At 41.6% G+C, this 17,015-nt stretch overlaps 1 protein-coding gene and 1 long non-coding RNA gene across 4 annotated transcripts in view; one reads left to right on the plus strand and one right to left on the minus strand.

Moving 5' to 3' along the window:
• Positions 1-1,153: 1,153 nt before the first annotated feature.
• LOC138685485 (uncharacterized) lies at positions 1,154-8,304 on the minus strand. Of its 2 annotated transcripts, none has more exons than XR_011324754.1 (3): positions 7,799-8,304; positions 3,013-3,259; positions 1,154-1,543 (listed from the first exon to the last, which is right to left on the minus strand). It is a non-coding gene; the product is annotated as an uncharacterized lncRNA (long non-coding RNA). The 2 variants fall into 2 exon arrangements; XR_011324755.1 differs by having other exon boundaries at positions 7,807-8,302.
• Positions 8,305-8,647: 343 nt separating this feature from the next.
• PRKD1 (protein kinase D1) overlaps positions 8,648-17,015 on the plus strand; it is a 151,735-nt gene continuing 143,367 nt past the window's right edge. Inside the window, exon 1 of one of the 2 annotated variants that reach the window (XM_069784060.1) lies at positions 8,648-9,212. In XM_069784060.1, the coding sequence (XP_069640161.1) occupies positions 9,021-9,212 (192 nt within the window). In that variant the 5' untranslated portion in view covers positions 8,648-9,020. The remainder of the gene's footprint in view (positions 9,213-17,015) is intronic. The other variant, XM_069784061.1, reaches the window with a different exon arrangement.

Raw genomic sequence — 17,015 nt, forward strand, 5'->3', positions numbered from 1 at the left:
ATTCCTTCATCCTCTCCCCTCCTGCGTAAAATACTAGGTTTCCCCATAATGTCATTCTTAGCTCTGGCTTTTCAGTTTCATGCAGTGAAACCAAAGCAGCAGCAGCAGCAGCAGCAGCAACCAACTCCAATAAACATTAAAAGATCAATGACAATTTAAAGCTATTGATTCCCTATTCCTATGGGCAGCCTCTCTTAACTCATTAAATCATTACAAGTAAGGAAACTTGCACAAAAGAATAGAGGAGCAGTGTTTAGTGATTCTTTTATATCTATTGCCTTAATAATCCCACCTAAGTAATACCTGGGCCTGTATATGGTCTTAGTATTCATGCAGCAATCATTAAATAATTTAGGTTAACCATAATTTAATTTATTCTAATTATATTGTATGCCAAATTTTGTGGATAAAAATGTTAAACCACATAAAAGTATTGTAAAACTAGTTGCAGTGGGACTAACTAGTCTGACAAGCATCATTTTATATACCAGCGCAGAAAGTCAGTAGTCATTTCAGAAATATCTAGCTCCTAGATAAATTTCTAGCTCAATTTTAAAACTGCCTGTAAACCTGCATCCCTTCCATATTATCAGACATTGCTTAGATCACAAATAAGACTCTGCCATCCTTACTTATCCTTGGTCACTCTGTATGTTCTCTACTTTGACTCCATAAGCTTTGGAGACAACTGTTGATGGATAGTTAACAGCTTATAACTTTTCCTTTAGGCTGTATCTGCTCACAGAAATAGTATGATGCCCATTCCTACAGGTCAAAATCATGCATAAATTACAACATACATATCTGATTCTGCATGGGCAGTACTCTCACTCCCAGGACCTGGATTATTTTTTGAACTGCCAAAGAATTTCAGTGGAAATGACATGGAGGCCTGGACAGCAGCCACAAAAATATTAGCGTTAAGTAACAATATAACAGGTTCCTGATGTGTAAAAGAACAAAGTTTGTAAATCGGTTATGCTTGTATGTATTAATAAGTGAACAGTACTTCAAGAATTTTGCTATAATAAAAAACAAATTTAACTAAAATACAGTATAACTGATTTTCAGTACCATACATATTTTACTGAATTATCAATCTAGTTTCACGAAAATTACCAAAACAGAGCAAACATACTAGCTGCTTGTTGAAAACTATCCCCAGCTAAATACTAAAAATCATGTAATCATTTCTGAAGAGGAAACAGCTGTTATATACTATTGCAAAGTCTGACTCTCAGACCCAGAAATTTCAGGTCACTGCAGCCCAGAATTGTGTAGAATTGTGTGACAGTGACAATCAGGAGACTGTTTAGTGAAATGGTGCTATGTAAGTGATAAAAAAGTGTCCTTCACACAGAATACATTATTCAGAAATCATCTAAGAAGTAGCATTAAGAAATTTCTGAATAAAACCTGTGCTGTGTCTTCCTTTAAGGTACAATGACTCACTCATTTCCAGTATCCTCAGAATGGGAAGCACGTCTCTCAGATAGCAGTTTTAAGCAGCAACGACCGCCCTTGTTCCAGAAGTATGGTGCTCCTAAGAACCAGAGAGCTAGTGAGGACAATTTGCACAAATATGCACAAACAATGCCAAGATACTCATGCTTATCTGAATGCATCAGTTATTCTATCGTCAAGCCATAACAAACATCCTCAAAGCATACTTTGGGATAAATGGAGCCTGTCCTATCCCAGAATTTTTCAAGTATAGTGAGGTCAGCTTGGAGCACAGAGAAAAAAAAAACACCAAAAAACCCTCTTCCCTCTCAAACCAGCACACTTTTTGCTCAAAGAGAAGAAACAGAACATGCAGACATTTGACATAAGAAAGCTTTATCCTGCAATCTTTCAGATCCTATTTTAATGTTACTCTAGTGCCCTGATTTCAGCTGGGATAGAATTAATTTTCTTCCTAGTAGCTGGTATAGTGTTATGTTTTGGATTCAGTATGAGAAGAATGTTGATAACACACTGATGTTTTCAGTTGTTGCTAAGTAGCGTTTAGACTAAGTCGAGGTTTTTTCAGCTTCTCATGCCCAGCTAGCAAGAAGGCTGGAGGGGCACAAGAATTTGGGAGGGGACACAGCCAGGGCAGCTGACCCCAACTGGCCAACGGGATTTCCATATCATGTGACATCATGCCTACTATATAAACTGGGGGGAGTTGGCCAGGGTGGGGATTGCTGCTGGGGGACTAACTGGGCATTGGTTGGCGAGTAATTTCATTGTGCATCACTTGTATATTCCAGTCCTTTTATTATCATTATTGTCATTTTATTATTGTTATTATTATCATTATTATTTTCTTCCTTTCTGTTCTATTAAACTGTTCTTATCTCAACCCATGAGTTTTTTTCCCCGATTTTCTCCCCCATCCCACTGGGTGGGGGGAGAGTGAGTGAGCGGCTGCGTGGTGCTTTGTTACCAGCAGGGGTTAAACCACGACAACTATCTTGTACGTCCATGGTCAGTTTGCCCAGAGATAGGCTTACATAGGCAGAAAACAGTTTTGCCAGCCTAAATCAGATTTTAATTTCCATTCCCAAGATATTAAAAAATAAAAAAAATCTGGGTTTTTTTGTGATCCATTTATAAAAAATACTACATTGAGTTGTGTCCAATTTTTAAACTTGAGTTTTGAAGCTTAATGTTTTTAAATGTTTTGTCCTAATTATCTAAAACATTTAGCAGAAAGTCATGGAAGATAATACTCCAAAACTTTCCTTTTAGAAATGCTGAAGCAATTTCAACAATTGGAAACATTTTTTAAAAAACCCAGCAAAACCAAAACAACAAACAAAACAATTTGGGAGATTTACTGTCAGTATTCACATCAACCATTTAGATGTTAAAATGTTACAATTTTCTCATGGAAATAAGTAGCTCATCAGAAAATCCCTAACCAGTTCTACAGCTAACATTTGCTGCTTCTCTCCAAATAAATGCCCAGGAGCTTATCTGTAAAACTATTTTGCCAGTGCTCAGATAGCAGTCCATTTAACTCACCAGTTCAGCCCCTAACATGATACCGATCCCAGGTCCAGATTTGCATTTCCAAATCTAGTGTCCTTTTACTTTCCATCACAGCCTCCACATTTATTCCCAATTTCATTCCATTGTATTCATCAGTCTGTTTTTCTCTCTCTTCCTTGGTTAATTTTTTTTTCAATGCTCTGCTTTTGAACCAAATAGTATCTGCTTCAGGAGGGAAGTTATGGGAGCATGCAGTCCACTTTAAACATCATTTCAGCATCTGAAAACAGCAGAAAACAAAAATGGTTTCACTTTTGTAGATCTGTCTTTAATAAAGCATGTTTTGCTGCTTAGTATGAATGCAAATATGACAGTCTGTATTGAACTGTAGAAACAGTAAAAGTTCACATATACTTAACATAAACAGATTTGGCTGAAAGTTCAGTGTTAGAATCTACGTCTATATGAAGAATATGTAAACCATATCTATATGTGAGAGCCATTCCTTGTAAAAGATGAGGTTTCTGCTCAAGTTTGTTAGTTGGAATAGACAATAAATTATCTGCATTTTGCAGATCATAATATGATGAAAAGTAACTTCTGGAAATATTGATCCACTGCCAACAGAAAAGATATACTGGATAATGCTGTCATTCATAATGCCTTTTTTGCAAGCAGGTGGCCAGTGCAGTCACATTGTTAATAACAATAAAAAAAATAAACCTAGTAGGAGGCAAAAGAAGTTATAGAGTATTTAGATAATTTTTCAAATAGTGTCTGATAAACCTAGAATAACAGGCTATTTAAATATCTCACTGAAGCAATCACAAAATGATATACTTACCTTTGAAGATTAGTGAACAGGTAAGATACTGGAAGATTCAGAGTAGAAAAAAAGTATTTAGGTCATTAGTGATGTGTGAAAGTAGTCTAGAACAATAAAAAAAATGTAAACACTGGAAGACAACCGTGAAATCAGTATCAGGCCAGCACTGATTTGTTGTAAAAGACAGATCATGCCAAACTAATAATATTTCCTCCTATTACAGAGCACAAGCAGTAGGTGTGACGTATTCTGACTGATGAGGTTTTTGACACGGTCTCATAAACAATTCTTCTGAGCAAACAGAGCAAATCAGGCTGGGAAGAAAATATTATAAAATGGACACAAAACTAGTTGGGTAATAACACCCAACGAGTATGGGTGTGATGGAATTCCATGGGAGTCTGTACACCATCCCTTTTTATTCAATCCTTTAGTAATGACTTGAATAATGAGTATACCTTTTAAACTTGTGGATTATGCAAAAAGGAGACAGACTGCAAATGCCGTGGAAGCACTTGTGATTTGAATTCAAATGATCTTGATAAATTGGTGTAATGACCTAGAAAAATAGGATGGGTTTCTATACAGATATGTGCAATGCAGGATGCTTGTGCAGGAATAATCAACTTCGGATATACAGAAACAGGAACAAAATAATTACTTAGCAGGAAGAAGTCTGCAGTTTATAATGGACTGTGCTCTGGATGCAAGTCAATATGCCCAGAAGGTAGACTGTTTGAAAATATGGCATTGGGATGCCTCATCAAAGCAGCAAGCCTAGAGGGGTGTGTGTGATTCAGGAACGTGTGAGATGAGGGAAACAGAAAAATTTTAGTGGTAGAATGCAAAAATGGGTATTGGCCTGATACAGCAACAAAAAGAGTCTTTGCCTACTTTAACATTTGATCTGTTGTTGCAGGTTGAGGTGGTAAATTTTCAAGGATGAAAAGTTATCTTCAGCAGCAGCCTGGAAACGTCCATCTTCCACAGGCTCTTGCTCTGTGTGGAATAGCCTATGGAGTCCAGCAGAGGTGAACAAGTGGAAGTGACCTAAGGAACAAAGGGTTTATGCCAACTCACTTTCTTCCTGGACAGATGATGCCTTCCTTCTGAGGAAGAAAAGATAAATTTCTTTCAAGGGAGAAAGAAAGATTACTGTCTTTACATCTTTGAATTCGTGTGTGCTGTCACAGGTAACAAAACCTGCCTGTTTTTTTTTGGATCCCATTAAAAACATAACAAACATCTAAAGGCAATTATCTTCCACTCTGACCTTGGGAAACAAAGAAGTTACCACTGTACCGGGCCCAAAAAGCTTGTGTGCGAGTAAACTCTCAGTCTAAATTTGAAAACATTAAAAAAGGTTATCTGCCACTTTCTTTGCTTATTCATTCTAATGACTAATCATTTTCATGATTAAAATTTGAGCTTTATTTCCAGTCTCACTTTCTGTCCAGCTTCCAGAGACTGCTGCTTCTTACTGCTTTCTCTGCTTTATTCCTATTCTTTTATCCTTGCCATGATACACTATACTATTGAGTATACTGCCAAGCAACCTGTTGCAAAATACTGATCTCAGAACTAGATGTGATGTTCCACTATCTGCCTCACAAAACCAGTAGTAATCATCTCATTGTAATTGCCTGTGTTCTACTCTCTACATAAATGTATCAGAACTAAATTTTAGGTCAACAACTGTGACCTAAAAACTAACACCACCTATGTCAAAGAAACTGCCTTATAGAACATTCTCCATTGTTTAGGTATATCCTGCACTATTCTTTGCTAGGTGTTTGATTTTTTTGAATTAAAACTATGTACCATATAATTACTTGTGTTAAAGACCAGAAATATAAACGTATAACTGGCTGTTCAAAAAGGATCAGTTACATCACAGACAGAGAAAAGAAGAAAGCAACAAAAACTTTGTGAAGGGGATGTTTTTCTTACTCCCAATGAACAGAACAGAATTCTGTCTATACAATGTAGTAGGCCGAAAGAAAAGAAAGGTAACAGTTTCAGAAAGGCATCTAAGTGGAGGGTCAAGTATACAAACCATGAGAACATACAGAAACCACTATTCATCCTTCATACTGTACTAATACAGAGTAATCAGAAGTAACATTACAGCAACTGTACCTTGGGGGCAGCTGGGAGAGATTTTCTTGATGTAATGTTACAGTGACTGCTGACTGCCCTCTTCCTGTACGTAGCTAGATGCATAAAATGTGTAGCCATGCACAGCAAACTCATTTTTCTCCCTGCAAGTTCATGTGGCAGTTCATGTACTGCTTAATTGATCTGTACAGGTGCAGCGAAACCTAAACTTCCAGCGGTTTTTCCAACTGTGAATGTACAGATTGGCTCAACCAGGCATGCACACTGTTATCAGGTCACAGGGAAGAGAACAGACTGCTGTGGATGGTCTTTTCCCCTCCCTGGCATCAGCACAATAATTCTCCCATCTGAAATGATCATGAAATAGATGACATTTCAGTCAGTACAACAGGGCAGGTTGTACTCAGGATCACATCATGTGATTTCATGGAATCCTTTTATAAATAGCATTTGTATATGACTGGCTGACAGAGTGTTGAAGAAGTCCTGCCCTCATCTATTACAATCACAAAGGTGTATTCGACGTGGCTGATACACTAATCGAACGACTCAGCAACCTACAACTTTTTAAAAATACTGTAATCTTTCTTTTTGAAGAAAAGCTTGTGCCCATGTCTGCACAGAGGTTGTGGATCTGTGGGCGAGTCACAACCTATGAGCTCTATCACTAGATTTCACAGAGATGAGAAAACCAAGAAGATATAATTCTCAGCATTGCTACTGCTACCTCTCCTCTGGTTATTTAGGAGTTGCAAAAGAGCTGTAACACAGTGTATAGTAGCTAAGGTCATACACGGCTGTCATTTTTCCACTCTTTCCCTTGAAAGCAAATGTCATCATGCGACTCATGCTGTAAAATGCTCAATTATGTGACCCTATAATTAAGTACGGCAAGGTCAGGAGAGAGGGGGATAACTCACTACCCCTATTACCATCAGAGCCACATCTGCTTTTGCCACAGTGATTTGTAAGGAAGAAGCACTCTGGGAGTAGCTGATGACACTTATGACACTTTACTGCATTCAGGGTTCACCTGAACAATGAAGCAAGGCTGCAGGATCTCTTTCAACAGGAGAGAAGTAGGAACTACAGCACTCAGAGAAAAACTACCACCGGCTACCGGATGTGGCTCTGGCCTTGCATTTGAACTTATGATGACAGCCAGCCAGGGATGGCAACTGGACCTCACAAGCCCTTCCTGCTACAGATTCACACAGGGACCGCACAGTCCTCCTGTGCTGACTCCTGTACAGAGCAGCTGGCTGGGCCATGGGATCATGGGAAGCTTGCAGTAGTTACAACGCCTCCACAGGCTTTGACATACGAGTATAAACGTACACTCTCCAAAATATCCAAGAACCAAAACATGTAGCGTAAGGGGAGCTGTTGGGAAACAGCCCATCACAACGCTAACCAGCATAGCCAGGGTACACTACTGTACTGAAACTGATTCATTCCTAAGGAAATACTGCAGACAACAGCAAACTTAAGTATGATTTTCCACAGCAAAGTCAAAGAATATGGTTGAAGATGATTATTACTGCTAATGTGATAATAAAAAGTCTAAGTGGGACTAATAATCATCGCATGCTAGATGCTCACATTTTCTGCAGATTTGGTAGTCTGTAGAAGTTGCAGATTAAAATGCAAAAATTTCAAAAGAAAATTCACCAAAGAATAAATGGATTCAAAAATTTATAGACAGTAAGGTGCTGCGTGTGTGTGCAAATCCCAGGCGGGAAACAAGCTGACAATAGTAAAATGAGTCCTAATAAGACAGCTGATCAAAATGAAACAACGCTGCAGCTGTACATTTGGTCAAAAAAGCAGTTTGTAAAGAAACAGGTTGTAAATTTGATCAACCGCTGTACTTACAAACATACATTTAGTACCGCCATCCTTGCAGGTGCCATATATATAGCTTAAGAGTTTCTCCATCGGTACCTAAAATATTTACAGTTCACGTTTCCCATTGCCTTCACAGATTTCCAGGTGGAGATTAGGGATAGACTTTTTAGACAAAACGTTGCCTGCCATCGGTGCTGCTTGCACAAACAGGTGGGGCTTGCGCTGATCCCGAGAGCTGGGAAGAGTAACTCATCCTGGTTCGAGGTGGCAGGGAGCTCCTCCTTAGCACAGCCTGTACCTGAAACTGGAAGCTGTTTTAGAGGAGATGGGCGTGAGCTGTCCCTTGTTTCTTCCCCCAAACCTACGGGGGCTGCTGGAGGAGGAGGCACCGCGGTGCTGACCGGAGCGGCTGGCCGAGGTCAGGCCGAAGAGCCGGGTCCGGGCCGGAGATCCCGCTCCCCTCTCACTTCTTTCCGTCCTCGGGGGCAGCTGCCGCCACCCTGCTCGGGAGAGGCCACCGCGCTGCCTGCCGGCGAGGGAAAACCCCGGCTCTCCTCAGGCTCTGCCTCCACCTGCGGCCCGGGAGGGCGCAGAGAACCGGGCGAGGCGGGATGAAGGCGGCTTTGAGGTACTGCTCAACGGGGGTGACCGGGAAAAAGGGGAGGCGCGCCCCCCCCCCCCAGCACGGCAGCCCGCTGACTGGGCCGGGTGGGGAGACCAGACACGGCTGAGGCGAAGCCCCGCCGCGGGGGGGACCCGCGTAGGCTAGGCGGCCCGGGGACCTCGGCGCCGAGGTCAGCCCCTGCCGCCTGCCGGGACGCGGCCGCCGTTTGGTGGCGGAGCGGAGCGGCGCCGCCCGGCCCGGCCCAGCTGGGCGGCGGGCCCGTCCCGGCGGAGGGCGCGGCCCGTCCCGCCCCCGCGCCGCGCACAGCGCCAACAGCCGGAGCGGCGGCAGCACCACCTCGGCGGCGCTGGGCCGGGCTCCCCCCTCACCCTGCGCGTCTCTCTCGCCGCCTTTTCCTGTCTGCATCCTCCCCGGTCCTCCGCCCCCCCCCTCGCCATTTTCACCCGGGAGGAGCTCGGCGGGACTTCCCTGAAACTTCGCGGGGGAACTCGCCGGGCGCCTCCGGGGCGGCCGCAAACTCTTCACCGCGGCGCCCGCAAACTTTCCACCGCGGCGCCCGCCTCCCCCCCCGCTCCGTCCCTGACCCCTCGGCTCCGGGGCGGCGGCTCCGGCGGGAAGTTTTCGATGAGCGCCCCTCCGCTGATCCGGCCGCCCAGCCCGCTGATGCCGCCGCCGGGGGCTGCTGCCGGCGGCGGCGTCGCCTTCCACCTCCAGATAGGGCTCAGCCGGGAGCCGGTGCTGTTGCTGCAGGACTCCTCGGGGGACTTCAGCCTCGCCCACGTCCGGGAAATGGCTTGCTCCATCGTCGACCAGAAGGTAAGAAGAACTCCCCCCCCCCCCCCCCGCCCCCCACCCCCGGCGCCAACCGAGCCCCCTCCCGCCGCTCCCCCCCCCCCTTAGACCGGCTGCCCGCCGGCGCTGTGAACTTTCCTTTCCCCGGCCTCCCGGCGGCTCGGCTCCGGGGCTAATTAGACCGATCGCAACTTTTCCTGCGCCGCTCCTCCTCTGCCGCCGGCTCCGCTTCCCTCCGCCCGTCCCCCCGCTCTTCCTCTGCCGCCCCGGTGCCGAGGAGGCTCCGTGCGGGATGCTGGCACGCGAGCTTGACTTTTATTTTGTTGGCAATGGATGCAATTAGCTGTACTAATAGCTGTTATTAAAAACAAACCCCAGCCGGATCTATCTGCCTCCTTTTTAACGCGGCGGAAGGACGGGGGGTGGGGGGGCAGAAACCTGTCAGCTGTGATGGCAGCGCGGCGCCCTGGGGCAGTTTGCGCGTTCTCCCGGCCTTTGCTGGGAGAGGAAACTTTCCACTCAAAAAAAAAAAAAAAAAAAAAAAAAAAAAAAAAGCAAACAGCAACAAGGAAAAACCAACGGCGAGAGCCCAGGATTCAAAGCGGCGCCCAGCGCCTCGCACGCCTTGCCCGTGCCGGGCAGCCCGGCGGAGCCGTGAGCGGGGGGAAGGGGGGGTGTCAGCGCGACGCCCCCGGTCCTGCCTGCCCCGGGGACGGTGCCAGGCCGAGAGGGGCCCGCGGTGCAGGCGGTCGCCGGGTGCCAGCCCCGGGAGCTGGCAGGTGGCCGCGGCGCAGGAGGGGGCTGAGTCAGCCCTCGCTGGCGGCTGCCGCGGGCGGCGGTGGGTCACCGGGCGGGAAGGGGGGAGCGCCGGGCGGGCGGGCGGCCGCTGCGGGGGCCCCGGGGAGCAAAGGTGGCAGCGCCTGCGGGGGTGGCACTCGCCGCTGCTCCTCTGAGGCGGTAGCATCGCTAGGGACAGCTGGCCAGGACTCCGGCAGAGTTGGCGCGGCGCGCCAGAATCCACCTCGCTTGCGCCTGAACCGCCGCTGCCCTCTGCCTCTTCCGAGTTCGGCGTCCTAACGGCCGTGTTGTCCGCTAAAATAAAGTTTTACTTTGTCGGTGTTTGTTGAGTGAAGGGTCCAGGTAAAAGTGTCGTAGTGATTGCAAAGGGTAAAAAAAAAAAAAAAAAAAGACTAAATAGTCGGGATGGTTGTAATGGAAAAAGTTGGGCTTTTTTCCCCCCTTGTGTTTGCTGAGGTAAACAATTTCAGGCAGGGCTTTTTTCATCTTCTGTTAAAGTTGACGGCTTTGCCTTATGTCTGTTTGTAGGTCCCATCAATCTGAACTTTGTTAAATAGTGGAATTTCCTTTTTTTTTTTTTCTGAAGAGCAACTACTGAAGTGTTTTCAAAAACGTATGAAATGTGCATCTTCATTTCTAAATTTTGTATTTTTCTTAGTTTAAGAAACGGTTACCTGCTTTATTGAATTAAGGTCTGAAGAAGGGCGTACCTTTTTGTTTAACATTACCCTATTTGCTTTCAAAGCTAGGCCAAAACTTGCTACTTGGTCACATATACATTAGAAACAACTTAAATATGTTTATTATTTCACCATTCATAAGTTATTGTGCTAGCAATAATGGAAATGTTAAGATTGTTGCATGCATTGTTTATGTTTTTGTGCTTGAGTAGTTTATTAATTTAATGGGTTTACTATAAACTTGAGTCTTATCCTAATTTCCTAACAATAGACCATTGTCTAAAGAAAACTAAATGCATTGGCCTGTGCTCAAAGAGTCAGACTTATTTAAGTACTGACATAAAAATTTTGAATGCTTTAATTTGTTGCATTTTCCTGACTACATGAAAGAGAGCATCATTTAGCTGCTTCTCTGCAGAGCACACTTGAATGAGGAACTTTCTTCTAGTCACGGTTTCTCACAGCCCGAATGTCTGCTTTTCCAAGGCTGTTGAGAAGGAAGTGGCTCAAAGAAAGGGAAAACTGGAAGAAAGATAAGCTGTGTTGTTTGGTTTTTTTTTCTTGTCAGTTGGTGGCCTCTACCTCCTCCACTCTGGAGATTAACTCGTATGTTATTTGGTCCTCAGAATCTCTGTTTTAAGCTCAAGCCTGCAAGTATGTCTGTATATATGACTAAACAAACACACATTGTTTCACTAAACATGACAGGATGGTTTGCATATACAAAGTTACTCGGCATACTGGCAGAGACCCTCTTTTCAAAAAAATTATGTGGATTCTAGAACTGTTCCAAGGTAGCTTTTTGTGTGTTGTAGATTCACGATTTTCTCTTTTCCTGAAATAATTTGAAGCATTGCTTCCTCTTGATTTTATGAGAAAGATGTATTTGCTTATCTCAATCAAGCAGGAGACTATACTGTAAAGAATATTTTATTGAACTCTTACAATATTTTCAAGTTTCTTTGGGTCTGTAAAGTGGTGGCCTACCAGGTAACAATTTTGTCCCAAAGTTTCTGTTTTGTCTGGTTTCTTTAAGCAGTATGTAAGGATGAGAAAATGTGATTTTGTTTTTCTCTTTGGCTGTTGTGTTAGACTGCTAAAATCAACTCTGTCTCTGTGGTGTGCTGTTAAATATTTAAGCAGTCCTTTGGTACACAACTTTATTTTTAGGATTGTGCTGAATTCTCTTCAGTATCAGTGTCGGATGATCTGTTTATAGAGCCTCTTCCGTGGTAATGTGGGTATACCTGATTCAAGATATTTATGACCCTTAATTCTGCATAGATTTATATGCCAACTTAAGGTAGTGCTGCTCAAAATTTTATGTTAAATTGAACTAAGCTTCTCAAAATGTGCGGAGTAGAGCATATTTAGGCGTGAATGGAATGTTAATATAGAATGTGTGTGTGTATATCTATATTTATGTATGCATGTGTGTATATATGTATAAACCCACCACATTTCTATGTCTTTATATGGTGGTTTTATATATAATATACACTTGCATGCACATATATAAAACTGTTACTGCTATGTATAATTAAGAAGTTTCTATTTAGATACAAACAAGTATTTGCATATATTTACACTAGTGGACTTTAAACAGCATCTGAAGTGCAAAGGTTAGGTTTTCTAATTTTGGTAGAGAGTGTAATTATATTAATAATCTAACGTTTATGATGTAAAAAATGGAATGAGCAAAGCGTGTCTCTTTCTCCATTGTCCATGAGAGGCATTCTTTCAGGAATCTCATCCTGAGATAGCTGTATGGAAATTTTCTTAATAAATCTGAACATGAAATGGTACATACCAGTTTCAGGCATGAATTCAAACACATGTAAATCTGTTAAGAACTGCTCTGAAGACAATGAAATTTGATTCCTTTGGGTTTGTGTATTTTGTCTTAGAACCAGTGACATGAAAACCCTGAGACTTGTTCATGTGGGGTTATTTTTTCTTCAGTTGAAATGGAATTTTAGCATTTAAATGATGATGTGGTTGAGAAGAAATGAGGATCAACCGCAAAATGCGTGTCAGTGTTTGACTTGTGGAAGAGTCAGCCTATAAGAACAGTGGGAGGATATTGTAAAATACAGTCTTTGTTTTCTGAAGATAAATAGCTTGAATTATTGCCCTTCTGGGGTTAGCTGCACACAATAGAACCACTTCTCCAGGGCAAACGTGTAATGCAAAGCGCATTAAGTAGGGATGTGGCATATTTTTAATTGTCTGCAATTATCATGTTACCGAAGACTTTTTACTAGCACAAAGGAAGGAATCTTTATACAAAATTTTATACAAATTTATACAATTTTAATTCAAAGGGGAAACTAGTTATTTATATTTTCTGTTTCTTGAAATTCTTTGTCGTTGTTATACCTCACATACAATGTGTTGGGCTACTGTAGTGGCATTGCCAAATTTTGAAAGCTTTGAGTTCTCAAGTAAATATATGATACAACATTATTTGACTTGAGAATGTGGGTTTTATAAAACAGCCCTTTGGTCAGCTGTTAAGATCAGATGTTGGCTAGGCTTTCAGCATTTGAAGGCAGAGAACTTGCAAGGAATAGGAAACACAGACAACAAATACAAAAAACAAAATTTGATCTGAAACAGGGGAAACAAAATTTGGTCTGCATAGACCATGTGTAGTTCAGACTGATTTATAAAAGTAGTGTTGTAGATCACTGGTTTGGATAATTCTGAAATTTCATAGTAGGGAAAAAAAAGCAATAAATAGAAAGTAGGCCATATTGGGAAGGGAAAAGGATAAAAAGAAATGTAATAAAAAGGTGGTTCAAGTGGCATACTGCCGCTGGAATACTGTGCCCAGATTCATCTTTATGCGAGGTATTTAGTGTTAAATTAGGAGAATTGTCGCAAGTCAAACCAAGAGCCTTTTTAAAGGATGCCTGAGAATAGAACCAAACATGTTCAGGAACAGGTATGCATCCATATGTGCTTCTGGTTGTCCTTCGTAAGAGAAATCTAACTTGCTCTTAAATAAATAAAATAGGAAAACAAAAATAAGCTTAGCTTTATTTTGTCAGGCTGGAATCTCTAAACTTGTGGTTTAAGCGAAGAAAGGAGCTTTTCTAAAGGTTGACATGAAAATATGCTTAACCTTTTCTGCAAGGGTTTCAAGCAGCCACGGAAAACATGGGGTTTGTTTATATGGATGATGTTGATGGTTGTGGTTGGTCCCCCCCCCCCCAAAATCTACAAACTCACCTAAAATAAACAAGGGTCTGGTGGTAATGAAATAATTTCCTTTGGAGTGGAATAGAGACTCAGGGTAAATAGTATACTAGAAAGAAAAATTTTTAGCCTTGGGTTAAACAGAGAAACTGTGACAGGTTACGATGCTGACCAAAACTCATATACCTTCAATCAAACACACAGATGTGGACATTTCATATATTTGCTACGTTCTTGGCTATAGTCACAGTCTTCATATGTTCTGGAAAAGTTAGTACAGATATTCTGTTGATCTGTTAAACTTACATTCTCATGGAGTCTTTAACCGGTGTACACTGGTAACAAAATGTTAATAACTGAAGTTAAAAGGAAGGATTGGATAGCCTATACTAAAGGATGAACAAAATGAAATCTTCAAGCCTGATCTTGTATTTGTAAAAGGATACCAGGCGATGGTTATTGATGTAACAATTCGATATGAAGGTAAACTGTCATCATTGGCGGATGCAGCGGCAGAAAAAGTAAAGAAATATTGCCATCTTAAAAGTCAAATTCAGGAATTGACGAATGCTAAAAATATTAAATTTAAGGGATTCCCTGTGGGCGCACGAGGTAAATGGTATTCTGGCAATTACAAAGTTTTGAAAGCATTAGGAATCTCAAATTCCTGACAAACTTTTTCCCCTTAAATGAATCTTTCTCTGCACTGAATGCTTCCTTCTGCCTGTGTTGTGAAAACACCAAGTTGTTAAATTTCATTTGAGGAATGCGAGGTGCCTTGTCATGATGCATATAAATGTATTCCAAAGTGAAAGTACTTTTCTAATAATCTCACTCTTTCAAACTCAAGTGAGACTTTTGATGTTTGCAGTTTAATCTTTTACTGACTTTACATTTATTATTCTCCACCCTGGAAAATGTAAGTCAGTGTATGTAACATTAGTTTGTAGATTAGTTAAAATTACTTCTGGAGCACATGTGAGAAAACGCTAGGAAGAGCGTAACTTCGATGAAAGGGAGTCAGTCTGAATTTGTTTAAAGAAAGTGTGGGTTTTTTTAAGAAATGCTAACTTTGTTATCTATCCCCTCAGTGATCCAGATGGAGAAAATGGGTCTAATGCTACAAACTTATCTAGAGCACTTGAAAAATTCCTTGCCAAAGATTAAAGGCAATCAAATGAATTCTCATAGAATAAGAAATAAGAAGGAGCTTTAGATAGAGGACAGGCTTGTAACCAAAGCAGTTGACATTTTAATTTTTAAAGGAATTACAAAAGGAGTCTTGTGTTGATCTTGCGTTAGTCCTACTGATGGTTCCCCCAGGCCATAATGATTTTAAAAAGGTAGATGAATAAGCGTATGAGATGCTTCTCTCATTGCTGATGAGATGCAGCTCTTTTGTCAGAGAAAGGATGGAATTTATTAATGAAGTTGCAACATTTCCCAGACAGAAGTGGTTATGTGAACATAGTATGATGTACTCAGTGAATGTGAAATACCTGATGTCTGACTGTCTGTCTGATAGAAGACTTACTGGGCATAAACCACACAGATGACCTGAAAATGCACAGTAAGCCCAGTGTGTCCTGAAGGTGCAGTGGGTGTACTGCTTGTACGCAGGTGGTCTGTGCTGTGGATTATGTGTGAAATACCTGGTATGTGTCAAATACGTTTATGGATTTGTGCAGACTTTGTCCCCAGCTATTCTCCCATGATTTCTGGAAATCCCTCACAAACATCCAGAACTCTTCTTATGTAGATACGCCCCCCCTCCCCCGTGTTTTGAGAAATCTGGCTGTATGGTTACCATGTGTGTTATACTGTGGTTACCTGCAAGGAAACAAGCACACTTCCTGAAGTCTGCATATTGTTACTTTTAGTTTCTTATTTTTACTGTATTTTGTATATGAAACTATTTAAATTAAAAACTTTTGCCAAATGTATGTTTGCCTTTTTTCTTTTTTAGTGACGCTGTGCTAGCAATTATTTTAAGGACATCTGTGGAATTTTTAAGGTGGCTGTGTGAAATTAAAAATTACAACTCATAAAGACAAATTAAGTACAGTGAGACCGAGAGTTGTCCATCTCAAGCAACCTGTGATGAACACATGTGTTGTTTGTAGGTTTTTTTAAAATTGCTTCTGTACAGTGCTAGAGGCCATCACTAACTTCTTGACTTTGCCCTCTGGTTGACATCAGATAGGTTTATGTTGACTTTATGGAATATGGCTACAGTTATACAAACGCAATTAAGTATATAAATAAAATATTTCTCCCAAGTGTTTATTCAAAGTGTAGGTGATCTATTCTCTAGAAATGCTTGATTAATCCTCCCCATACAACAGTGTGGTTGTATGTGTGTCTTTAGTCAGTGCTAGCAGTTGACTTGTATTTGGCTCTTGCCGACTGGAGGAGGACTCTTACAAGTTGTCTTCTGGAGCTACTATATCCTTCTTGCATAATGTCAAATTGTCAGTTTTGGGACTGAATTGAAATCTGCTTTAGGGTGTGTTTGAGTAAAATACTTTTTTCATTTTTCAGTGTCAGACTTCAATGTCTCTTACAGAGGGCTGAATGTAGGGGTTCTGCTAGAAAGGCTACCTGAATTTTGTTATCATTTCTCATTAACCCCAAAAGAATGTAGGTTATATGAGAATAAAAAAAAATAAAAAAAATTCCCCATTTTGTTGAAATATCTTTTACCTCATCTTTGACAGTGATTTTCTTTCCATACACATTATCTTCATTGTGTTTTACCACTTTGTGAGACGAGACTTTTGATGCAATGCCTTTCTATGCTTGGCTGGTGGGGCACTCAACTGGCATAAGCTTGGATGCCCAGCATGAACTTCTTGGGGCTCTACCCAGACATCACCTTTGTTTACTTTCTCCTGGCTTGTGGCGTCCTTGTGAATGTCCAGGATTTTGCAGACCCAGCCAGATTTCTTTCACAGGCTTTCAATTTTCTTCTTCCGCATACAAGATATTTAGTACTGCTAAATGGTTTCTTGCTTTTTGGGACTTTTCTTTCCTTTTAAATATTTTTATCCATGTAGCAGTCTAAGATGATGATAGACTTTGTCACTCAAAAACTGTGTATTAGATTTAAAATAACTTGTACATATCTGTCTTTGAACTTTTAAAGGAT

This window comes from Haliaeetus albicilla, chromosome 5 (genome assembly GCF_947461875.1).
Source record: "Haliaeetus albicilla chromosome 5, bHalAlb1.1, whole genome shotgun sequence".
In the NCBI taxonomy this organism is placed as follows: domain Eukaryota; kingdom Metazoa; phylum Chordata; class Aves; order Accipitriformes; family Accipitridae; genus Haliaeetus; species Haliaeetus albicilla.